Source organism: Oncorhynchus keta, chromosome 20 (assembly GCF_023373465.1).
Source record: "Oncorhynchus keta strain PuntledgeMale-10-30-2019 chromosome 20, Oket_V2, whole genome shotgun sequence".
NCBI classification, from domain to species: domain Eukaryota; kingdom Metazoa; phylum Chordata; class Actinopteri; order Salmoniformes; family Salmonidae; genus Oncorhynchus; species Oncorhynchus keta.
Genome location: NC_068440.1, coordinates 10,146,993 through 10,172,879, shown reverse-complemented (window position 1 = coordinate 10,172,879; position 25,887 = coordinate 10,146,993). Strand labels below are relative to the sequence as shown.

Sequence of the window (25,887 nt, the reverse complement as noted above, 5' to 3'; positions counted from 1 at the left end):
CCTCCTGTCCAGCTGTTTGAATGACTTAGCCTGTTCACTTTCAGATTTGAAATCAAGTTGCCTACCTGGATAAGAAGAGGCTTATTTCACAGAATGAGAACGAGTTTCCAATTCCTTATATAAACGTGTCTCTTTATGCTCATTGCACTTTAATAAATTGCACATTTACAAAAACACAGACGAGAAAGCTAGCACATAACAGTATGTGGCTAAAATGCTGCTATGCCGCGCACAACAAACGTTTTCCGTTTTCCACAATACGTTTTCCACAATCATGTTCATTGATACTCTCGTTTTCGTAGGGTCTACTCTGTTTCACATGTTGGGAGCTGAGAGCTAAAAAAGGTTAAGTTCTCCCAGAGTGGCGCAGCGGCCTAAGGCACTGCATCACAGTGTTGAGGCGTCACTACAAGCCTGGGGTTCGATCCAAGGCTGTGTCACAGCAGGCCGTGACCGGGAGTCCCGTATGGTGGTGCACCTTTGGCCCAGCGAGGGTTTGGCGGGCGCTTTCCTTGGCTCATCGAAGCCTGCAAGCTGACTACAGTCGATCAGTTGAACAGTGTTTCCTCCGACACATTGGTGCGGCAGGCTTCCAGGCGTTAAGAAGCAGCGTGGCTTGGCGAGTCATGTTTTGGGAGGACGCGTGACACAAACTTTGCCTCTCCCAAGCCCGTTGAGGAGATTGGAAGGGAGTTGGAAATCCCGAAAATGGGGAGAAAAAAAATCTCAAAAATCAAGGTTCACTTCTCGTCTATCACAGTAAAATCATGTCTAATAGTTTTGGTGTCCATATGACCGATTCTGTTGGACCAAACCTCAAATGTAAATCGCGAGTTTAAACTGCGTGCTGTCAGAGAGGAAGAAGATACTCTGTCTTTTGTTGTACTGGAAGTGGCAGGGGCTTGGTGCGAGTGGGATGGTGCACAGTGCACACAGCACAGAAGGAGCGAGACCAAAGACCGAACGCTCATAAAAACAAGAACCTAGATTCTTGCGATACAGGCATTTTGGAATTTAATGTTTAGCCCAGCCCTACCCCCATGGTTTAACTACACCCCCCACCCCCTACCCTTCACAATTTGCCAGTTGCCCACTATGTATAAAAGAGAGATACATGCAAGAAAGTAGTATTTTTTATTTTTATTTCATCTTTATTTAACCAGGTAGGCTAGTTGAGAACAAGTTCTCATTTGCAACTGCGACCTGGCCAAGATAAAGCATAGCAGTGTGAACAGACAACACAGAGTTACACATGGAGTAAACAATTAACAAGTCAATAACACAGTAGAAAAAAAAGAGAGTCTATATACATTGTGTGCAAAAGGCATGCGGAGGTAGGCGAATAATTAAAATTTTGCAGATTAACACTGGAGTGATAAATGATCAGATGGTCATGTACAGGTAGGGATATTGGTGTGCAAAAGAGCAGAAAAGTAAATAAATAAAAACAGTATGGGGATGAGGTAGGTGAAAATGGGTGGGCTATTTACCAATAGACTATGTACAGCTGCAGCGATCGGTTAGCTGCTCAGATAGCAGATGTTTGAAGTTGGTGAGGGAGATAAAAGTCTCCAACTTCAGCGATTATTGCAATTCGTTCCAGTCACAGGCAGCAGAGTACTGGAACGAAAGTACTGGAAGAACAACATCATTGATATATACAGAGAAAAGAGTTGGCCCGAGAACTGAACCCTGTGGCACCCCCATAGAGACTGCCAGAGGACAGGACAGCATGCCCTCCGATTTGACACACTGAACTATGTCTGCAAAGTAATTGGTGAACCAGGCAAGGCAGTCATCCGAAAACCGAGGCTACTGAGTCTGCCGATCAGAATATGGTGATTGACAGAGTCGAAAGCCTTGTCAAGGTCGATGAAGACGGCTGCACAGTACTGTATAGTTTATAGTAAATGAGGGGCTGTTCGAAAGGGGGTCATATAAACATTGCCTTATACAGTATATTTTTGAGAATATACGACATCTTCTATCTGAAATGGGTATTCCACTGCAAGAATATGCGCAACACCACTAAAACTGGAAAAACAGCCTGATATTCACTCACACTGGACCTCCTTCCTCGCAGCCCAGGACCATTTTAGTTTTACCACAGAAACGTTTTGATATTGATTTTTAATTATACACATAGCTGTGCTCACCAGATCATGTCGCGTTTTTTCACCTTGTTTGACCAGCCAACCATGTTTCAACAAACCTTTTCGACAGCTCAATCCCGCGAGGCTCTTTTTTATTTATTTTTTTGAACACGCTCTTTGCGTCTGTCTCCCTCGTCAGTATCCCTGGCTCAGCTGTGTGTGCCTTCTACATGGACGACATAGAGAAGGCCTTCAATGGGAAGTTTAAGGAGCAGAAGACCAGTGACTCAGCCTGGACCCCAGTACCGGAGGAACAGGTGCCTAAGCCCAGGTATGAGACTGTCCTGAAGGGGCACTAGAATACATATGACCAGGCATGACCACAAACCTATGAGTTGGCTATACAGCACCAACAGATCTGGGACCAGCTAGCACAGTACACACCTGTGTAATTTCTCTATTCTCTGCTTTAGGCCTGGTTCCTGTGCCGGTGATGGCCCGGCCTCGGCCTACAAGTCATCCATCAACTTCCCCGACGACACGCTGACCTTCATCAAGTCTTATCCGCTGATGGACGAGGCGGTGCCCTCCGTCAACGACCGGCCCTGCTTCACCCGCACCACCAGCAGGTACAGTAGGGCAGTACCAAACAATATAACCACTTCTCTTTGTGTGGACAAATGGAAACCTAGACAAATATACAATAATGCAATGTAATATAACATTTGATCAAATTTAACATATATCAGTATTTCAGTGCAACAATAAATCGAATTAGTCAATGAATGACACTTTCCTCAAACCAGATAACTGTTCTCGCTCAGGAACAAAAACCCTGAAATTGCCTCAGCCTAGCTACTGCTAGTGTATTTGACCGGAGACTGTGGCTTCATCCACAAAGTTTGACATTTACTGGCGGTGCAAAGGTGATATGAGCTGTTTGAGTCTGCCTGCCGTACCCCCTGGGTGACCCGCCTGCTGCTTCTCACTGCAGGAAGCTGATGTGATACTCTGGTAAATGACAACAAAAGTCAGGGGTGCATGGGGAACGTGTTATCTCACACTGCTCCCAAATCTAGAGACGAAACATCCTGGTGAAATGTCCCGAGGTGAAGTCATGGAAATATTGGGAGATAAAATGGGGTTTAAATCATAAGATATTCTCATCGAGTGTGTTGCGTTCATGAACCCGAGGAAATACATATTTTATAGCATAGTTGATGTTAATGAACTGAAAATGACATACAGTGGCTATGCAGTCTTCAGCAGCCAGTTGAGATGACTGGCGTTAGATATGCACGTGCAAACACACAAAGATAAGAACCTGCACATTCTGGAAGCAATCATGGTTCATTTACAAAACCTTCCTTGACAGCTGTTATCCTGCTAGGCAACCAACAGTAACCATTCGGGAAAGTGCCAAATTTCACCCAGAAAGTAGCCTAAAGCAGAAGTGAAATTTCAACGCAGCTGCAGTCTAGCACTTCTGTCTACCCCATTTGAGTGTGCTCTCCACTCCCATCTTTTGGTGCACAGAAAATGACAGAATCACGTGGGTTAAAATCAGGAAAGCACAAAGGGTTGAAAAACCATATCCAACTGAAAGTCTCCCGAGTGGCCTAGCGGTCTAAAGCACTGCATCTCAGTGCTGGAGGCGTCACTACAGACGCCCTGGGTCGAATCCAGCCTCTATCACAACCGGCTGTGATTGAGAGTCCCATAGAACGGCGCACAATTGGTCCAGCGCTGGCTGGTTTTGGCCCGGGTAGGCCGACATTGTACATAAGAATTGTTCTTAACTGACTTGCCAAGTTAAATAAATACAAATTCTAAATTATTTATAACCCTATGTTGATCCGTATCTCCATGCCAGTCGTGGCGGTGCACTTGTTCTGAATGACTGACACATTATGGCTGACTAGTTACCGTTGCCGGCCGTACAATCAGCGCTAACTGTGTTTTCCCTTCTCCAGGTACAAGCTGACTCAGATTGCGGTGGACACCTCTGCCGGGCCGTCTAAGGACCGCACTGTAGTCTTTCTGGGCTCTGAGGATGGCAGGGTCCTGAAGGTGTTGTCCAGCACTCATCCGAACGCCTCCTTTGGCTCCCAACTCTTGGAGGACATTGATGTCTATAACCCCTCTAAGTCAGTACAGAACCTCTATAAGTCACTCTATAACGGGTTTAGTAATAGCAAAACTCGGTAATGGAATGAGAACCTGACTGTTATATAAGCACCCGTGTCTAATTTCAGCCGGGACCGTCTCCAAATGAATAAGTCTATACCTGATTTAAAGGAATACAGTATAAATACTGACCACGGCATCATAATGACGCAAAAAGCATAATAGGATGCAAAACGGTGAAAGTCCTATGTCTTGAAAACTTGATTTCTGACATGCACATTTTTGGGGGACTATACTAACAGTGGACTAATGAAACAAATACCAAAAATAGTTTTTGAGCGGAGTATTCCTTTGAAGCTTGTAACCTACATTATTATGGTATTACCCCTACCAAATGATCAAAATATGAACTAAGGTAGTTGACGGGCAGAGTAATTGCATTTTCCACACTATATTGGGTGTTCAAATGGTATATAAACTTACTAAATGAACATTTATTACACAGATAGAAATGGGAGCCCCGGAGGCTAAAGGCGACCTGTGACTAATGAATAGTACTGTGTTTCACGTGTCTGTGGTTCTAACTCTAATCCATTAGTATGGCTGTGCTGTAAGGGTTCTCACGTGTCACGTGACCATATCTTGCCACAGGTGCAACGTTCAAGGGCAGGAGGACAGGAGGATTCTGGGAATGGAGCTGGATAAGGAGCATCATGCCTTGTTCGTGGCCTTCACCAGCTGTGTCATCAGAGTACCACTCAGCCGCTGCACCGAGCACGGCGCCTGCAAAAAGTGAGTTACAACAAGGCAGAGATGATTGTGCAAGAGTGCAAAGGGGAGGATATGCAGTATTGTTAGGATTTAGTACCGCTTTTACACTGCTCAAAATGGTTTGCTCGGTGTTATAACAAATACTTAGTCTCTGGATACCAAGCTCGTTAGATGTCAATTTGTGGTCAAGTGATTTCAGTATAAACAAATGTTTATATTTGTTCTAGTCATTTTGCCAATTAATGGCGCAAGCAGAGTACAGGGAAGGCATGAGGAAATGACCAAATTCTCCAAATGTGTTTGGCGCAGAGAGCATATTTTGGCAAACAACCAAAACATTGAAAAGGGCGGCTTAATTGCCCATATAATCAATATTTGAACAGCCTGTAAATGTTGGGGGAAATGTTTGCGATATCAAGAATATATCAGTATAGTTGACTGATCCTCCCATTGGAATAATTCAACATTTAAACACCCAACTGCAAAACGAATTTCCTCCTTCGTAGTCTGTCACACACACACACTTGCACGTGCATGCAAACAAACACAGTAGGTCAGCCCACAATGATGCCGTGTGCATCATCTCCTACTGGCGGGATGTGAGGGAGGCAGGGGTTCATGGAAACAGAGAACTGAGTGACAAGTGAGAGACCCAAAGAAGACAACCCTCTCTCCTCCTCCCATAGGCAAGTGAAAGACAGACCCTCCCCTCTCCCTTCTTCCTCCCCGAGAGCTCCCCCTCAGTCCCCGTGGCCCTGGCTGTCAGTGTGTCACCACGGCTGGGGGAGAGAGACTGAGGACACCTGTCACTAAGATGACTGGCTTCACCCCTCCAGGCGGCCCATAATGACACGGCACACACAAATATTTAGAAACCGATGCACACACCTGTCCTCTAAGGTCTGTCACGGGCAGACTTGTCATCTTGGAGAAAGAGCTAAAACACACACTGACACTGTCAGACACAATCACCTCTCCCGAGTTCACACGCAGGCCAGCCAGTCTCGCTCTGCAGAGCACCAGCTGGGGAATAGCCCCAACAGAATACGCTCCACTAGACCGCAGCAGTATCCTTGGCTCAAGTGTGTGTGTGTGGCGTGTCACTGTGTCAAAGTAGACACAGTCGGGCGCCCATCGCCTGCACGCCAAGGAGCGATATCATACAGGGATTTTAACCGCCTCTTGCCTCGTCATTTTTCTAGGAGTTGTCTGTCGTCCCGCGACCCATACTGCATCTGGCTCCGGACTGGGAGCTGTGCCAACATGGCGCCAGGGTTCAAGTAAGTGTCACTTTCTGTCAATCTGAAAGGTAATAAAGGTTTGAGAGTGTGATCGTATATCTATCATCGGTATTGGGCCCCATAAAAGGAGAGGAGATTAGAGAGTAGAAGATATGAGGGAAATAAATCTCAAACCCTGTGGAAGTCATATTAAAGAAGAATGTATTGAGTGAGTGACATCATTGTACTGCAGATAAGGGCCGCTCTTCAAAGATGCATTTTCTTGCGCTAGTCAGTTTCTTTATACCAGCAAGTTATACACTCTGGTGCACCGTATGCTAATATGCATTCATTTGTTTCATTATATCTGCTGGCCTTGGGCCAGTTTCCACTTATGCAATGCACTTTAAGTGAAAGGAATGCTCAACCGCTTGAGCCACAATGGCTTGAGTTCATTGATTTATTTATGAGCTGACAGATACTGCAATCGTCAGGAATAAAACATGTTTTCACCCCGGACCTCCTGAAAATGAAAATAGTCTCTCTAATTATCTGGAACATAAGAAATGACTGAACAACTGATGGGTTGCCATCGATCAGTTCTCATGAACCGAAGAGGGGTCATTTGACACTGTGACTCATAATCGTTGATCTCCAGTGCTATCGAAAAAGCTGCTGTGTAAAAGGGTGATTATGGTGATTCACTTGGCCATGCCACCAGTTAACCTTGTTCCACAACCCCACCCATTCCCTAGCAGTGATCAGGTTTCTGTCCTGACCTAGTGCCATCGCACCCGATTTCAACTAATCAAACAAATTGCCAACACTTTGTTTCGCTGATATGAGACGATCCCCTTAAATATCCCAGTGTAGATTTTTATTTTTTGTCTGTTTGTTACTTGGTCAGTAAAAAGTGAAGATTTTAGATGTGTGGGACCGAGTAGAAGAGCGGAAAGCAGTCTGCCTGGTTTGACTGCTGAAGAATTGAGTTTCGACATGGCACTTCCAGGGTTGGCGGTTTAGCGCATTTTGTCATGTTGTGTCCGCAGTAAAAGCCTAGATTGAATCTTTTAGAGGCTGAAAAAAGGTCATTTAGCTTTCTTAAATGTCGTAGTGCACCAACATGAATTCAATACCACACACTGTAATCTAATATTGGGATTTGTGGGAAAACGTTTTGTGACATTCCTCATTCCAGCAGCACAGGAATTGGCGGTTTAAGATGAGGTTTCATCAAACTTGAGACTATTGCAAGTTCCATGAAGTTCCACTCAAAAGTATCAATCACAATTTTGGATAGAGAGTTGGAGTTCAGTGGGACGAGGAAAGTTTTCAGGGTTCTGGAAACACCTCATCCAGGACACTGTGGTTCCGCCACTTCCCTAAGAGGAGCAGCAGATGGGCCTTGTTGTCGTGGCAGCGAGTCAGTGGTTTCCCTGGAGACTAATTGGGTTGATCCAGAGGTGAATGTGACAGCTGCTTTGGCAGACCAGGCCGTCTTTGCAAAACGCTCCAAAGAGCTCCCAAGTGAGGCAACCCGGGAAAAAACTAAATGGAGCGGAAGTCGGTCCTGAAGGAACTCTGCAGCCTGGCCCGCCGCGGTTTAAAATATGTTGCTTGTTCTCCTAAACTTAAACTTCTATTTAGGCCAACTCCAAAACTGAATCCTCTGTATTTGGTTGTGAGTGGGTGTCCCTACCTGTGACTGTTTTATATGTTTTATTGGCAAACATTTGTATAAATATCCAGTGGTGGAAAAAGTACCCAATTGTCATACTTGAGTAAAAGTAAAGATATGCGTTGATAGAAAATAACTTGAATAAAAGTGAAAGTCAACCAGTAAAACAGTACTTGAGTAAAAGTATTTGGTTTTAAATGTACTTAAGTATCAAAAGTAAATGTAATTGATCAAAGTAGGGATGACCAGGGATGTCCTCTTGATGAGTGCATGAATTGGACCATTTTCCTGTCCTGCTAAGCATTCAAAATTGAGCGAGTACTTTTGGCTGTCAGGGAAAATGTATGGAGTAATAAGTACATTATTTTCTTTAGGAATGTAGTGAAGTAAAAGTTTTTTTTTTATTAAGAAAAAAAAAGAATCATGTACAGATACCAAAAAAAACGACTTAAGTCGTATTTGAAAGTATTTTTACTTAAGTACTTTACACCACTGTAAATATCTACTTATATCTACTTATATCACTGTGTCTGTATGCATCTCTGGTAGGTTGTTGTTTGCATGTATGCGTTGTCAGTCTTTTTTTCTGAGAATTTGCATCTATTCATATGTATGTCTCCTAGTCCTTTGCCCTCCTTCATTACAAGTAAATAGAGCTTTAAAGTGTCAGCGAGGGAAATGAATAGCGCTCTCTCTCGCTCACGCATCCCACACTTTTTTTGAGAATGGATACATAGAGAGCGAGTGAACGAGAGCGAGAGAGGAGGGGGAAAAGCAAAAACAAACAAATGAACACAAAGCAAGGACTCTGCAGCTCCAAGATGGAAAGGGCTGGAGGGTGAAAGAGAATGTGCGCCCGTTGGTGTCAGAAGTAGGATCCAACCTAATCCTATTCATTCCCCTTCCCATAATGGACACTTGTGTGCTGCCTTCAAACCACACATTCCATTAGCTTCCAGCCACTCTAAATGTATCTGGTTGTGTGTGGACCTTTTCTCTCATTCACAAGCACGCTAAATCTATCGATGGCTATCAGTGCAAGCGGCATGCACTGATTGAAAAATCCTAATGAGAATGAACACTCCGTGGGCAGGAGGGGAGAGTGGCCCCAAATACAGTGCTTAATAGTTAAAACCCGCACTCGTGTGTTTCACATCCCTCAAAAGTGTGCTGGAATATGCACAGGTAAGACACTGTACACTGTGTCTGGCTACATATTTTGTTTGAATAGGGTCTGGATTATGACCTTGGCTTCAGTCATAGCTGCCTTTTTTCTCCTGACTGATGCAGGCTGTCCTTGCCAAATGAGGCCCGGCGACATCTGCTCCCCCTGTCACCTGATAGGAAGAGTTATTGTCATCTGACCTTTATCAGTCGTGGCGCTGGCTTCTAATTGGACAGCAAAAATGGATGTTCTCTCCGTTCGTGCCATTCTCCTGATTCACCCACCTTGTCTGTGGATGGTGAAGTCATAGGCATATGCAGGATGTCTCTCTGACACAGTGTACGGGCTACAGGAATTCTTCTCTCCTCCACGACTGGCAGGTCGGGCAAGTTCTGTGTCAGGATGGCGCTAAATGGGCTTCCAGCCTGGAGTGAATGACACAGGTCCCAATTACAGTTGGATAGGTGGCAGCAAACAGGAAAACAGGTGATGAGCCTCCATTTTTACTCTCTCTCTCTCTCTCTCTCCCCAGGGCTGGCTTTGACCAGGACATCGAGGGAGACCACTCACTGTACCCTGAAAACTGCCATGGTGAGCTATCATCAACGTCCCCATGGCAACAGGCCACTCACCTAAACATTAGCCCTGTATGAAGAGGGTCTATTCCTTCATGGAAGAATGGGTTTCACAGGCTTCCATGGTGTTATATCAAATACCTCCTCCCCTTTTGTTATGGATTTAATTGATGATGTGGCAATTGAATTTGCTACCTGTCAATCTGCCAGCTAACATTGAAGTGGTACAGTATCAAATCAAATTGTATTCGTCACATGCCCCGAATTCAATAGGTGTAGACCTTACAGTGAAATGCTTACTTATAAGCCCTTAACCAACAATGCAGTTTTAAGAAAATACCTACAAATATACATTTTTTAAAAGTATGTTCACACGGAAGTTCTATCAACAAGGCTACATACTGCAGACACATTTACATGCTACACTGCATGTTTATACAAGGCAGACTAAAAGTACAAGAATATGAAGAGAAAAGTATGATAGGGGAGAAAAGGGCACATCTAAAAATTATTTTATGACACTTGAATCCACAACTGGGTCACATTTTGGAACCTACTACTTGTATTTCACGTCACGCCGTCGGGAAAACCCCATTTATTTTCTTCTGTCTTTGTGAGCGGTATGTAATTCACTCCGTCTCTTCTCTCTCCATATTAATGCTTTGTTTTGCTCCCATCAGCAGATGTCCTGGCGACCACACGAAACCAGAACTCCGCCGCAGACTCGGCCTACGGTCAGTTTCCATTTCTCCCAGTCTCTCGCCCTTTCTTTCTCCCTGTGTTGCTTTCCAATTCGTTTCATTGTAGTATGACTGAGCATAAACACTGAATTAAGTGACATACAATGAGTTTGCTATAACTATTTTGGCAATCAGTAGTTTCGCACCATGACGATGTGAACGCTGACCCTTTGCTTCTTGTATGTCTAATATCTTGAAAACTTGACTGCTGACATGCAAAACATTTTGGGACTGTATCAACAGGGGGACTAATGAAACCCCCAAAAAATTAAACAGTTTAAGTGTCTTTTCCCTTTAAGGCTTCTCACTAGACGACTTGAAAATGAAAGACCCCAAGCTTTTCCGTGTCTGTTAAACCTTTTGACTTAGAGACCATTATAGCTTTTTATTTGACTCGAAATTCAAAGTAATGTTTGATTGTTTGGTTCAGTTTGCTCCTTCACAGGGCTACAAACATTGCTCTAGTTCCACATCTTGTAGAGAAGATTAAACACGTGTTGCTGCTTCTGGAAATTGGAGGCTGAGGAGTAAGATCAGATACACTTTTTAAACCAAGAGGTTCTCCTTGGGTAGCCGATAGATAATGTACTTTCAATCTCGCAATTCATAACTCGGCATGGCCTAAGTCAATAAACCCCTCTGGTAGGCCTAATATTACTTGAGCGTGGTAATTGTAATTCACAGAGCGAGCCTCACACCAGAGAAGACCCTCGTGATGTAATAGAAGACCAGCCTTTGCCATTCACTGTGATTAACCCAAGGAGTGAATGACACTATTAGAGGCTAATGGAGAGACTAGCCTCGGCTGCCAACAGGCACGTTGGGCTTTAACCTCCTGGCCCTGGCGTGGCTCAGCCAAGCGTGAATGTCTGTCAGAGAAGTGATTTCTCGATTGGGGGAAGTCCAATTCTGACTAGAGTCTGTTTTTAAAAAATAATGCTATTTTGAGTGAACTTTGACTGGCCCCCAGGTGCAATCTGTGTATAAAATCATGGCGGTATCGCCTCATTAGCAGTCAATCCCATCATGCAGCAGCACACAGGGTTCAAGGTGGCCCTCCACGAGCACCGGGAACACAGCGAAGGTGGTTTTCAATCACTGAAACCCCCCAGAAACACTGGCAATGCCAAAGACCTTGAAACGGTCTTGATGGCTATGCAGAAAACGTCCTGACTCCAATGATGGACTAGGCGTAGGGAGCATGCCAACGTTTAGCCAGGTAATGGTCAGAGTGACTGTTTGTCATTTCTGAATGCCTATGAAACAAATCAATTTAATGAAGGCAGTACTTTACTGATCCTGGTTAAAACCAGAGGATGGAAATATGACATGAGAACTTACCACTGCACTTGGAATATATTATCTTTATCGTGGCTTTACATACAATGATTATTGATATACCCGTAAGCCAGTGAGGATGAACTTTGTCCATAAATCCTGCCCAAATCTGACACATTAACTTTAGTTCTAAAGTGGATACTTTATACATAATTTAGAGATGCATCAATAGGACATAGGGAATGCAGTTGGTTATTGAACTGCAGCTCATATAGTAAATTACAGTGGCCTTGTGCCCATCTATGATTACTCCACAAAGCCTAAGTGGTCCGCAGTGTTCTAAGAGATTGGTCCTGCGGCTGTAGAACATTGGACAGACCTGTGTTGTGCCAGCTGGCTCGAACAATCCGGTCCAAAAATTGGCCTTGGTTTGTTCCGAAAGCTCTACAAGGTCTTTTAAAAAGAACAAGAGCCCCTTTCGAAAAAGGTCTTGCGGGCGAACGCTGTGCAAATGATCATAATTACGGGCAATTTATGACTTATTTGGCAGTAACTGATGCTATAGACCTTCCCTTTTAATACAAGGAAGATAACACAGAGACACTCCATTTGTAAGTGCCTCAACTCATTAAAAAACACTTTAGGAACTCGGCGGTGGGTCGTCAGCTCGGGTGGAGGTATGCAATTATGGGGCCGAGACGAAGCAGAAATCACATCGGATTGTCTCATTTGCATGCGTTATGTGGACGTCCGCGTGGTAGGCCGACCTCCTAATTACTTTTACGGCAGCTTAACGTATTTCCTATAGCCGTCCGCGGTTTATCACCTTGTAGCAGTATGCACCACGCGGAGCCGCGGCCCGGGCCGTATCATTAACAAATGTACACGACACGCACGTCTTCACCTAGTGGAAATCCTTGGCATAAAGAGAGTCCTATACTGTGGTAGGTGTAACGCCGTATTGAAACGCCAATGTGTAAATAAATGAAGAGGCTGGGGAAACGATTGAATCGTCAGTTTGTATTGACGTTCAGATTGAGTCCGACAAAGGGAAGATTGGTCTTTTGAGACCGGGCTGAATATAATTTCTCTCACCACTGAGAACACCACCAACCTCTATTATACCCTGAGAGTGAGTCACTGGAGCCGGTTATCATGCTCAGGTTTTCATGTATTCAGCTTCTCTTGGGGGTGCCTAGTGGCTTTACTTGTTGACGCAGTGATTTCCCAGGCACATTCATGCAGGAAACATCAATCCTGAAGGGAAGCGCTGTCATGTTAGGCTTGGCAGCATCCATTACAGTGGTGACGAGGGTGCTCCGCCTGAAACGAGCAAAACAAGATAATGAATTTATTGCCCGTTGAGCGACGTGTACATATGGGAAAGCCAATGATTCCAGTGGCATCTATCCTGGAGATAGGCAAGGCGTTGTACAGGCCTAACAGCAGTGGCATCTATCCTGGAGATAGGCAAGGCGTTGTACAGGCCTAACAGCAGTGGCATCTATCCTGGAGATAGGCAAGGCGTTGTATATATGCCATTTAGCAGACGCTTTTATCCAAAGCGACTTACAGTCATGTGTGCATACATTCTACGTATGGGTGGTCCCGGGAATCGAACCCACTACCCTGGCGTTACAAGCGCCATGCTCTACCAACTGTGCTACAGGCCTAACAGCAGTGGCATCTATCCTGGAGATAGGCAAGGCATTGTACAGGCCTAACAGCAGTGTGTCATACTTGTACTGTACATTTAATGGTCGGATATTTGCCGGACTGGTGGTGAATTTACTTTAATGATTGGGTGGGGAAGATTTTAGGTGAAAATATTTTCCTTTCTTTGGCTGGCGAAAAGGTGTGCCTGACCTTTCACCTTTTATTTAACTAGGCAAGTCGGTTAAGAACAAATTCTTATTTACAATGACGGCCTACCACGGTCAAACCTGATCGACGCTGAGCCAAATGTGCGTCTCCCTATAGGACTCCCAATCACGGCCGGATGTGATACAGCCTGGATTCGAACCGGGGACTGTAGTGACGTCTCTTGCACTGAGATGCAGTGCCTTAGACCGCTGTGCCACTCGGGTGCCCGTACCATATAGATATGGTAATAAATAAATAAAAAATGTATGGCAATGAATGACTAAAGCTTTTCATAATTCTGAGTAAAAGGCTTTACTGATCAGTGTTCGTAGAAGATTTATTAACTGTTAGACCTCTCACAGTGACCAACCAGAAATTGAGCGAAGCCGTTTTTACCAAATATAAGCCGGTTTTGAAGCCGGTTGGATTATTTTAACCAATCACAAGCCTCTCCAGCATACATCATTTTACCTATTACTTAAACCTAACATTCCCATTGTCCTGGCTCAAGAGTGCTCAGGTTCAGAACGTACATGTGACTATAAACTCAAGCAGAAATACATTACCCAGCAACCTGAAGTGGAGCTCTGCTGAACTTAAAGACCTGCTGAAAATACCAGATGCTCCCCCATTCAATTGGATACGTGAAAATGCACCATTTTCTAGTTGTACAACTAGGAAACATATTATATTATGCAAACTGTTTGACAGCTCCGATTCTGTTCCCTGGCGGGCTCTAGTCATAATGCCTTTCCCCTCAACCACTAATCCCAAAAAGCCTTACATGTGTTAAGGTAACGTGCATATACACACTCATAATAGCACTATTCTGAGTGTTATCTGGATTTCAGTTACCGGAGCGTTCACTGGGCACTCCAATTCCACCACTAAGTGCTAAATGTTATATTCATCTTGTCAGAATTATCTCTTATCTGTTCTACTGTTAAATTACCATTTATGACCGAGAACAAAATGCACACTTCATTTTTTTTTATTTTATTGGGATTTATACAAAATGGCCTACAAAAATACATATATGCAGGTAACTGCCAAAATGAAGGAAACACCAACAAAGTGTCTGAATATAATTTTGGGCCACCATGAAGCCAGATCTGCTTCAATGCACCTTGACATAGATTCTACAGTGTCTGGAACTCTATTGGAGGGATGCGACACCCTTCTTCCACAAGAAATTCCATCATTTGGTGTGTTGCCGTCTCGGGCGTCGCTCCAGAATCTCCTATAAGCGTTCAATTGGGTTGAGATCTGGTGACTGAGACAGCCACGGCATATGGTTTACATTTGTCTTTATGCTCATTATACCATTCAGTGATCACTCGTGCTCTGTAGATGGAGGGGGGCATTGTCATCCTATAGCCATGACAGACAAAATAATGGACTGCCCAGCATTTTTATACATGACCCTAAGCATGATGGGATGTCGATTGCTTAACTAACTCACAAACCACTCTTTTGTAGAAGCACCTGCTTTCAATATACTTTGCATCCCTCTTACCCATTATTTTGGCAGTTGCCTATATCTACCAGAGGACGTTTGTTCAGAATATCACCTCAAGGCAGGGTAGACTTTCTGATGCTTGTTTTTCGCACCAGCAGTTCCGTAATCCTTCAAAAGGCACATCCTGCCAAGTCCTGAGGCCTGGTCATTGGCACTAAGCAGAGAAATCTAGATACCTCACACTCCCAGCAGATATACATATGTCCTGTTCATTGAAGCCAAATAAAGAGGCACGATCACACCCTTTTATTAGCACGGGCTATAATGCTTACACTGCGCCGTATCGTGTCAAAATAACGCCAAGATGAATGCTTCGTCAACATCTCATTATCTGTCTTCACGTACAGTAGCATTGCTGTCCTGCCAACAGAAGTAGCGCTGCTGTGAAGTATCAAACAGTCCCATTTTGATTGGCTGATATATTAACCGGTCTGTGCTTGACATTGCCAGAAGTGTCATGGAAAGTTATCAAATGTATTTATAAAGCCCTCAGCAGATGTCACAAAGTGCTATTCAGAAACACAGACTAAAACCCCAAACAGCAAGCAATGCAGGTGTAGGAAGGCAAAATAAAGTGCAGGTTACTTGGGACTGTGTATCTATCAGACTTGACTAATGGCCAAGACCATTTGGTCGCTGAATGAAACGAGAGACAACAGTTTGTGTGTGTGCGTGTGCGTGTGCGTGCGCCACACTCTCTTAGGCCAAAGGTAACAGGGTTTCTAATATTGGTCAGCAGTTTGTGACCTTTTTAAGCAACACTATCAATGGACAGTGTGTGCTGCAACAAAGGCAACATCAACAAACCTTGTCTCGCGCCGCGGGAATGCCACTGCATCGGCCTGTGAGTAGAATCTAATGCCAGTGCTGGAGTCCCTGTACCTACCGACGTACTCAGACCCTGAATATTCCTTTCTCTGTTCTTGCCCCTGTCATAAAATGTCTTTGATTGTGCGATAGCTTGGTTTCTAATTGAATTCATTTCTACTCTATGACAAACGGAAGATGTTGTTCTACAGTATATTGACTTTTCTTTGTTGTCAAACGATAGCTGGAGCATATCCAAGCCAATCAATTTTCCGTGTCATAACTGTTTATTGGAGTTGGTAGATACCTCACACATTCAACACTGTTTTGACAACAACAGAAGCCATGACTCTCTAAGCAGATCCCTCGGTTTTAACCCTTGAATGCTACTCTAAAGTTGGTTGGCAGGCCGTGCCAGCATATCGCTCGGTGCACGGGATCTCAAACCGGTGCTGAAATCCGAGGCTTATCATGCATTTGGTTCCCATTAGAGGCGAGGAATCCTCTGAGAACATCACTCTTTCTGGAAATATGTGACCTACATAAGAGTCTATATGAGAACCACACGGGAAGGGCATTGCTCGACGGGGCTTTCGAAGAGAAAGACATTCGTTTTGGTTGAGTCTAATTACCATATCTGTCTCTCTCTCGCCCTGTCCTATTTTTAACTTTTGGAGGGAAAAAAAAAGAGACAACGATGAGATGAAAGTCAGAGTGTTGGTGCTCACCAGGGGGAGATGCTATTAGTGGTGGGCGGGATGTGTGTGTTCTGTTTCGGTATCCTTTTGCATAAAGGATGTCATTATTGTGTATTCTTTTACCTCCAACTTTTAGTTCTAGAAATCTGTTCTGATTGCAAGACCACGGGGCCAAGCGCTGTTTCACACTTTAACAATTACTCCCAAGATATCAACATCTTATGAAACTATATACATGGTAGCCTTTGTAATGAAAAAATGTGATTTATTTTATTTTTTTCCCAGGAAGTGACAAGCGACGCTTTCTTTTAGTTACCCCGGTCCAGCATGCTCATCCACTCTTCCTGATCCCTCTGTTAGACCTTCATGACATTTTAATGGAGCTCCCCAGAGGACACAGACACCATTATCTCTGCTGGGCTAAACCCAACCCCAGCTGCTGCTCTGCTGGATAGGCTCGGGCACCATTCTCATTTAGCCTCGCCATAACCGAGCTGCAAATCCATGGCTTCAGCGTGCCTGTTCGAGCCCCGATAAGCTTCTGGATATCGGGAGTGTTGATCTTGGCCAGTGCGAGGAGCCAGGTGCACCTGCAGTGAAGTATGAACTCAAATCAACTCTGCAGAGGGGGAGAAAAAAACATGGCTTTCCTCCCAGGGTCCTCCTAAGCTTTGTGTGCTCTGTGTTTAGAGTCTGGGCTGATTTGGGTGTTTGTTATGATGAACGAGTAGACTGTCTGGAGGCTTCTCTGTTGTGGCCTCCTGAGACAGTGGCAGCAGAGTGCTTTGCAGGATAGCTCCCTGTGTTTGATGGAGGGAAGAATGAATGACTTGGGGGGCTGGATTCAATCCGTATTGCGGAAGTATAGCCTAAGATGCGCGTTGTAGCTTGATTTGACATTTTAAAAGCAATGTTTCTGTTTTTGCAGACACTGCAATGTTTCCGTTGTTACAGCCACAATGTGGCGGGGGGGAGAGAGAATGTGAAAGCCTTTTGATGTCATGACAGGACCTGACAAGGAAGGTTTTTATTTTCGTACGGGCTAAGTCATGACGTATTTTTCTTTCTTTTGTTCTTGCTTTTTCTCCTTTAGGTGTCCGAAGGCTCCCTGACATGGAGAAGTCCAGCCCCAGCGTCCACTATACCCTCCTGATCGCCTGCGTTCTGGTGGCCTTCTTCCTCGGCGCCATCCTCTCCGGCTTCTTGGTGTCATGCTACTGCAGTCACAACGCCCGCCGTGCCCACCGGCTTGGCAAGGACCCTGAGGCGTCCATCCACCCTGCCCTTTCGTTGCGCAGCCTGGCCAAGCTAAACGGCCTGCTGGACGGCCAACCCAAAGAGGAGAAGCTGGACGTGTCAACGCCCAAGATGTACAGCTCCTTCATTCCCAGTGGGAAGGAGCACACTCCAGAGAGGCACGGGATGTCCCTGGGAGACCCGGACCTTAACCTCTCCCAAGGGGAGAACCTCTCGGGCCTGCCCACCCCAGACTCCACCCCGGAGCTGCCCATCAAGAACATGAAGGCCTTCCGGAACCAGTGGGAGAGGAACCAGAACTGCAACAACGCCAAGGAGTCCAAGGCACCCCCCGGCACTGGCTTCAGCCTGGGTTCGTCAAGGTCCGTCACCCAGCAGGTGTTCCCCTTCTCTCACAGCCTGACCAACGGCCAAGCCCTGGGGCACCTGCCTGAGGAGAGGAAGATCCCCAACGATGAGCGTGCGCAGGGGGCTTCGGCCTCCCAATCCTGCTGCCCGCAGACGGTGGTGGACGTGGCGGCCCTGGACGAGCTCCTCAAGCACATCTACGAGGTCAGCGCCTCGGGCAGCCGCAGCATCACTGTGCTGACCTCACCGTGTGCCCCCCTACCGGGTAGCTCCAGTTCCAGCCATAACCACAGCAGCTTCAGATCCCAGCCCCAGATCCCCGAGACGGAGTCAGCCACGTACTACAGCTCCTCCACCCTGCCCAGGGACAGTCTGACCCGCCGCCTGGACATGCCCCCAGACGCCGCTGCCTCCTCCTCGGCCGGCGCCACCCCACTGCAGCAGCAGTCCATCCCCGAGCGAAGCGCAGTGACTCGCCACCACTCCCAAAGGCACTTAATGATCAAGATGGGCAACGGAGGAGCCGTCCCGCGCCAACACAACTTCAGACAGGACGGGGGTGGGCTACCGCCCCACCAACTGCTCACCCGGATGAACTCGTCAGGTGGTGGCGGGGGAGGGGTCGGCTGTGAGGTCCACCAGCCGCTCATCCCCAGTGCCTGCCTGACACGGCAGCACAGCTACAGTGAACCACCCCACCTTCACCGCGCAGCCATCGTACGCCGCACGGCCTCCCTCAAGCCCCAAGTGCCCCCCAAGCCCCTCTTCCTGCCTGCCACTTCGCCCGTAAATGAGCAAGGCAAGTACAACTACTGAGCGCTAAGGAGTCGGACCTAGAGGCTCCGAAACGACAGGCGATGTAACCGCGGTCCTCTGAGTTAGGGAAAGTGGAGCTGAAAGGGGGCAACTACTGGGACTGACACACCTTTTGGCGAGACGCCCGAGAATAGCCTCCACACCTGATGAATGTCTTTGTACCATATTGGTATTATTGCAATGCTCCTTGAGCACAGAAGGGTGATGGATTCACAGGATATAGAAAATGTGGTGGTATTATTTTTTTTTGGGGGGGGGTGCGGTTCTATACCCTTCAGTAAGGCCAAAGAATACATTAACAGGAGCCCCAGAACTCAATGTAAAGGACAGATCGCAAGTCGACCACCGACGCTATGGATAATGCCTGTTCTAGCTTGGACCCAAGCCCTCAACCTAAGAGAGCACCTCACGACACGAACGAACACCCTGCCTGTAATATGTGTATACTGTATGTGTGTGTGTACAGGCATATGCACTGCACGTGAAGATACACACATGGCGTCGCCATGAAGCAGCTACACGAACTGTGGTGAGACTCAACTCCTAGCCGTTTCTAGACCCTCTACGACATGGAGGCCCCACTCAGTACACACGTTCGGTATTACATCCCTCGACGCATGGGATTTAGCAATAACTTACCGTTGTGCAGCTAAGTGTCAACTGGACCCCTTGAGGTAAAAGGGTAGGTACTTTACTTCATGCAGCATACCTTGTGAAATGACTCCTTTGATAATGCTTCAAGTGATTCATTCTGTGTTAATGGAATGATGCTGCAGAACGAGACATGAGCGTCAGTATCGACCCAACATGCATCACAGATTTGCCATTTATGTTTGTCACTGGCGGGGGTGGGGGGTTTCATTGTCATGATACCTTAAACAATGACCGGGGGGCTCTGCTGCACCGTGACAGGTGGCGGCCGCCTCGGGGCCTGATAAGTTAGGAGAATCCTTGACCTGGTAGTGCTATGATAACTCCAGAGGAATTGAACTTGCCCCCAATATGACTGTCGTTGAAGAAGAGTATAGGGGCGAAGTGCATTGCAACCTCAAAAACGAGTTTGTTTCATTCTTGGTGAGAATTGGTTCCACGGTGAGGCGTAATCATTCAGGCTATTCAAGTGTCTTAAACCAGGGTCCCGAGAAATCACTCACAGGCACATAGCGCCCCCTTATGGACAAGCCCTTAATAACTGTAATAGTCAGTACTTATGTTTACCATATTGCTATTAACATTGTGGATATTGGTGTAAATAAAGGCAACTGTGGAAGAATACTAGCCAAACTTTGATTTGTATGTGTTAATGTGTGCCTTCTTTAATAGCGTGGTGTGTTTTTAAAAAAAAAGAGTTAAAAAGTATTTGTCTGCATTCTCAGCCTGTTATTACAAATGAATATTCAGTCTTGCCTCCTGCACGGATTCCATAGAGGTTCTGTTTTGACTGGCAGTTGAAGTCTACATTGTAGCTTGACAGATGTAAAAAAGAACAAATGGCATTCCTTGTCTTTTCTTTTGTTTCATGCTCTTCAAGCTTCTTTATATATACTCTGTACCAGTCGAAAGATTTGGAATTTCCCGGTAAAGCTGGTTGACAGAATGCCAAGAGGGTGCAAAGCTGTCGTCAAGGCTAACGGTGGATACTTTGAAGAATCTCAAATAAAATATATTTTGATTTGTTTAACAATTTTGGTTACTACATGATTCCATGTGTTATTTCATAGTTTTGATGTCTTCACTATTATTCTACAATGTAGAAAATAGTCAAACTAAAGAAAAACCCTTGAATGAGTATGTGTCCAAACTTTTGACTGGTACTGTATATATTTTTACGACGGGGGGGGCGGGGCTAGATGGATAAGATTGGAGTAGACCCAAAAGTGTATCTGCAATGTTAGGTCTGTTGATCTGTGTTGTGTTTTTGAAAGTTCTCAAATGTTTAACAAGGTATGGACATTAGGGTGATGCCCAACTCTGCTTTTAAAAGACTGTCTGTATTTAAGGGCTCCATTCAATCCGTAGATTCCCCAATAGAAATGCAAAGGTCATTTCCGATTTGCATTCGCGCTGTGCATGTCGGCTCAATCTCCGCTAAAGCAGGGACATTGCCTTTTACTTTTCGGTCATGCTATAGAATAGAGCCCCAGGTGTGTGGTGAAAGAAGCCAACTGACGGGGTGGTAAATGAAAATGCTGCGAGAGGCACTGAAAGGCTGGATGGTTGATGACGGCCTGGTCCAACAAATATGCTATTCAAATGAAGTTCAGCATTATAGGACATGAATTAGGTGTGTCTGGAGATGCATGAAGCGATGACTACAGTGAGAAGTGCCCATAGGGTAGATATTTATTTGCTATTACTGTGTAAAAATGTTAACTCCACCCAACCTATGTTGGTATTTGTTTCATGTTGGTACTATATCAACAATGGGCTCATGAAACAAAATACCGAAAGATAGTTTTGGGTTGTAACTTTCCTTAAATACAGTAATAGCATCGTGTGTGTGTGTGTGTGTGTGTGTGTGTGTGTGTGTGTGTGTGTGTGTGTGTGTGTGTGTGTGTGTGTGTGCGCGTGCGTGGAACCAAGACTTTAACAAGCGAGTTGATTGAGTGTGTGCACAGCACTGGCACCTTCTCTGCTTCAAGTTAAGCAGAAATACAGAATGAATATCATAATTCAATGCTAATGTCAATTGCAAGACACATAGCGTGGTTTTAGTGTTGTCATGAAATGCCTATCTATAGCCCCTCTCCTCTGGCCACTTTGACAACAATCAAAGTTGAGTCGGTTGCTAGAAGAGATTTTCCAAGTCAGATGAATGTGAGCTGGTTCCATTGGAGGGCTTTCTGCCATGTATACCTTTTTCAATTGCTATAAATATGGCTTCAGAAGAATGCTCTGACATGCATCTAAAATGTATTTCATTTGACATCTTATGTATCATACCATTCACTTGAGGTTTTGCTTTTTTGTTGTTGTAAATATAGCAAACCAGCGGTCACCTGCATCTCTGTGGTGATTTCTTTTCACAGGTGAACTATGGCCCAGATGCTCCTGAGTTCTATTAAATGCAGCTGTATGTCCCAATTTGAAAGATATCTAATAAAATGCTCTTCAAATGCATGTTGTACATGTGTCAAATAGTTCATACAACTGAGCAGCACCCGTCTAAGCTGAACCAATAGGGGCCCAGTTCTGACCAGAGTTAAGTGAATGTGAATGGAAAGTAATTCCCTTTTTAATTCCCACTCTTCTCTCTCTGCACATTCTGAGCTTTAACTTAAGCATGATAATAGAGTGCTATTCACCTGCTATTTGTTCAGGTGGAGATCGAAACAATTGAGGTGTGTCCGTATTCTGACCTTTTTGACTTAATTCCACAACTTTTACACACGAGGAATCCATGAATATGATCGAGCAAACCTACTGGTTCCAAGTGGGAAAAGCATCTACTTCACTTTTTTCTCTCACTATTTTCCATGCACTGTAATGTACATCTTCGTACGAGCTATTGGTAAGAGCTAGGTAAATGAGTAATCTGTTTGGAAAAGGGAATTGTAAATATATGACACTTGCTTTTAAATATTTTCCCTTATCAACTGAAAACAAATGTGAAACCAGTCATATGGCAGCTAACAAGTATAACATCACCTTTCCCACAGTAAAGTTTCAGAAATGCTGTGCCATTATGAAGAATTTAAAATGTATGGCCTTTTAAGGTGCAGGGATGGGCACTTAAATGTCTTAATTATGGGCTACAGACTTTCCTATGATGTCAAATATTAGTCACTATCTGTATCGACCATCGGTAGGCCTAATATGTTGCATGGATTCACTCGTGTGCAATAAGTGTTTAAAATGCTTTTTGAATGACTACCACATCTCTGTACCCCACACATACAATTATCTGTAAAGTCCCTCAGTCAAGCAGTGGATTTCGAACACGGATTCAACCACAAAGACCAGGGAGGTTTTCCAATGCCTCACAAAGAAATCTACCTACTGGTAGATGGGTAAAAATAAAATGTAAAAAATGACATTGAATATTGCTTTGAACATGGTGAAGTTATTTATTACACTTGGGGTGGTGTATCGATTCACCCAAATCGCTACATAGATACAGACATCCTTCCTAACACAGTTGCCGGAGAGGAAGAAAACCATTCAGGGATTTCACCATGAGGCCAATGGTGACTTTAAAGCAGTTACCGGTTAGAGTTTAATGGCTGTGATCGGAGAACACTGAGGATGGATCAACATTGTAGTTACTCTACAACCTAATTGACAGTGAAAAGAAGGAAGCCTGCGCAGAATATTAATATCCCAAAACATGCATCCTGTTTGCCCCAAGGCACCTAAGTATTAATGCAAAAAAATGTGGCAAAGCAATTAACTTTGTGTCCTGAATACAAAGAGTTATGTTTGTGGCAAATCCAATTGAACACATTATTGAGAACCACTCTCCATATTTTCAAGCATAGTGGCAGCTGTGTCATGTTATGGGTATGCTTGTTTTTTATTTTATTTTCCCTTTATTTATACAGGTTTTTCTCATTGAGAGAACATGTCTTTTCCAAGAGAGACCTGGTCCAATAGCAGCAGGGGGAACAACGTTTCAGACAAAACAACTTACATACACTAACACAACATTAAACAAAACTATAAACACACAGTACAAAAAAAAAAACATTTAGCAAAAAAACACAAGTCTTGACAAAAAAAAAACAGCTTTCCTAAAGACAATTACACTCTTCTATGATATATACACCGATCAAGTGTTTAAACTCCACCAACGAAACTAGATCATCAAATTTTTCAATGTTCAGGAGAGAATTCCAGGGAGTTAAGTAACTAAAACTATTTCTACCATGACCTGTTCTATGTTTTGGTACTGTTAGAAGCAAATGAGAATGGGACTGTAATTTGATATTTATTTACTTGTAATCATTAAGGACTCCCAAGATATAAAAAAAGAAACGGAATGGAGCTAAGAACAGGCAAAATCCTAGAGGAAAACCTGGTTCAGTCTGCTTTCCACCAGACACTGGGAGACATTCACCTTTCATCAGGACAAAACATTTCACAAGGCCAAATATACAGTGGCCGAGTTACAGTTTTGACTTAAATCTATGGCAAGACCTGAAAATGGTTGTCTAACAATGATCAACAACCAACTTGACAGAGCTTTGAAGTATTTTAAAAAGAATCATGTGCAAATATTGTACAATCCAGGTGTACAAAGCTCTTAGAGACTTACCCAGAAAGACTCTCAGCTGTAATCACGGCCAAAGGTGCTTCTACAAAGTCGATAAGGGAACACAAAGTAGATAACTGAACACATTTCTCTATTGCTGTGTGCAAACATTTCCAAAAACATGTTATCACTTTGTCATTGTGAGGTATTTTGTGTAAAATAAATCTATTTAATTTGAATTCAGGCTCTAACAACACATTGGGGAATAAGTCAAGGGGTATTAATACTTTTTGAAGGCAGTGTAGGATCATTAAAACGTTATGGCACGCAGCACGCAGACCAAGCCCGAACCGTTTGAACTGGACGCATGGCGCAATACTTGGCTGTGTCTTCAGACAGTTCCATAGTTAGTGCAGGCAATACATGAAGGTAGCCAGCCTACTATTGTGCACTATTCTCCCTATTATAAGTCGATGTACACTAATCTTCCAACATTACCGCGTGGTAATTATCTGAATTCATCAAACCACCGCTTTTTTTTCTTTCATGTGCAAAGGCTCTCAAAACCAGTTTAATGATCAATAAATACTTCCCTAAGCCCTGAATAATCTACACGATCAGAGTATTTTTAAATCTACAAATTGCTGCTGAAACAGATATGATTATGCATATATTTAGATGGCTTTCTTAGATTCTGAACCCGTTCTGTCAGCAAAATTTTTAAAAAATTCAAAAGGCACACCGTATTTAAAGGGATGGCTTAAGATAAACGTACTGAAAACCCTATTGAATGAAAACTCCAGGAGAAAACCTGTTCGCCGGCAAGTGGGAGGGTTTTCAGCGATTGAAATACATTTATTCAATGCGAGCAAGGGAACCACGCCTGCAAAGCCTGTTATACAACTTCTTAAGGGAAGTCTGAATACCAACTACTGAGAATGTGTTTGAAAGATGTGTAAGAAAGGCCTAATTTCCTAAATCGCAATCGGCCCCTGTGTGAAGAGCAAGGTTATGAATAAATCACATTGCTCCAAGTGGACCATGTCCTCTGCATGTCCAGTCAATTGCGCTTTTTACTTGGTCTGATCAGACATTAAGATTGCTTTCTATTTTAAGAATCGAAATCACTCATTTACATAGTTAATTTAAATTATAACCATACCTTGTGCCTGTCAGATTCTGATTTTCCGAGTATGTTAATGTAAAGTTTCTAAAAAATGTTTTAAAAATCAAATAATAAAAAGGTGAAGTCTGTCCTATGACATTTCCTGCCAAGAAATGTGGTATTCATATCACTTCAAATGCACATCTGGGTCATTTATCTTTAATGTAACATAAAATTGGAACAAGAACAGCTTGCAAAAGGTCAAGAATGTGATTTTATGATATACTTGGAGAAGAATAAACCATATTTTTGTGGGTGGATTAAAAAGAAATGGTTCAGGTTGCAGCCACATGCCCATGTAAAACTCAGATCTTTGGCCCTCTCGTGGGGTCTATTGCGCACTGTGCAGCGCAGAAGGAGATGGCAGCTTCTGCATCGTTTATTGATGAGTAAGTGTAGAGCCGGGATTCAAGCCCACCGCGGGTTACAGGCATTGCAGCTTTTAAAGGAAATTCCCGATAAGAGCCGACATGGTGAATGGGAACTCTGCGAAAGCAGGAACATTGCCTTGAGAAATCGCAATGCCGATAACCTGCTCTCAAATTGAATCCCGGGCCCGGTGTTTTTATGCAGACA

The 25,887-nt window shown here is 44.2% G+C and overlaps 1 protein-coding gene across 5 annotated transcripts in view; it reads left to right on the top strand.

The window, feature by feature from the left end:
- Nucleotides 1-22,075, top strand: part of LOC118399358 (semaphorin-6D-like) — a 186,714-nt gene extending 164,639 nt beyond the window's left edge. For 4 of the 5 annotated variants that reach the window (XM_035795378.2, XM_035795377.2, XM_035795380.2 and 1 more), the window contains 8 exons: nucleotides 2,293-2,424; nucleotides 2,567-2,722; nucleotides 4,067-4,240; nucleotides 4,872-5,012; nucleotides 6,194-6,271; nucleotides 9,587-9,645; nucleotides 10,310-10,363; nucleotides 17,628-22,075. In XM_035795378.2, the coding sequence (XP_035651271.1) occupies nucleotides 2,293-2,424; nucleotides 2,567-2,722; nucleotides 4,067-4,240; nucleotides 4,872-5,012; nucleotides 6,194-6,271; nucleotides 9,587-9,645; nucleotides 10,310-10,363; nucleotides 17,628-18,955 (2,122 nt within the window). In that variant the 3' untranslated portion in view covers nucleotides 18,956-22,075. The remainder of the gene's footprint in view (nucleotides 1-2,292; nucleotides 2,425-2,566; nucleotides 2,723-4,066; nucleotides 4,241-4,871; nucleotides 5,013-6,193; nucleotides 6,272-9,586; nucleotides 9,646-10,309; nucleotides 10,364-17,627) is intronic. The other variant, XM_035795382.2, reaches the window with a different exon arrangement.
- The last annotated feature ends 3,812 nt before the right edge of the window (nucleotides 22,076-25,887 follow it).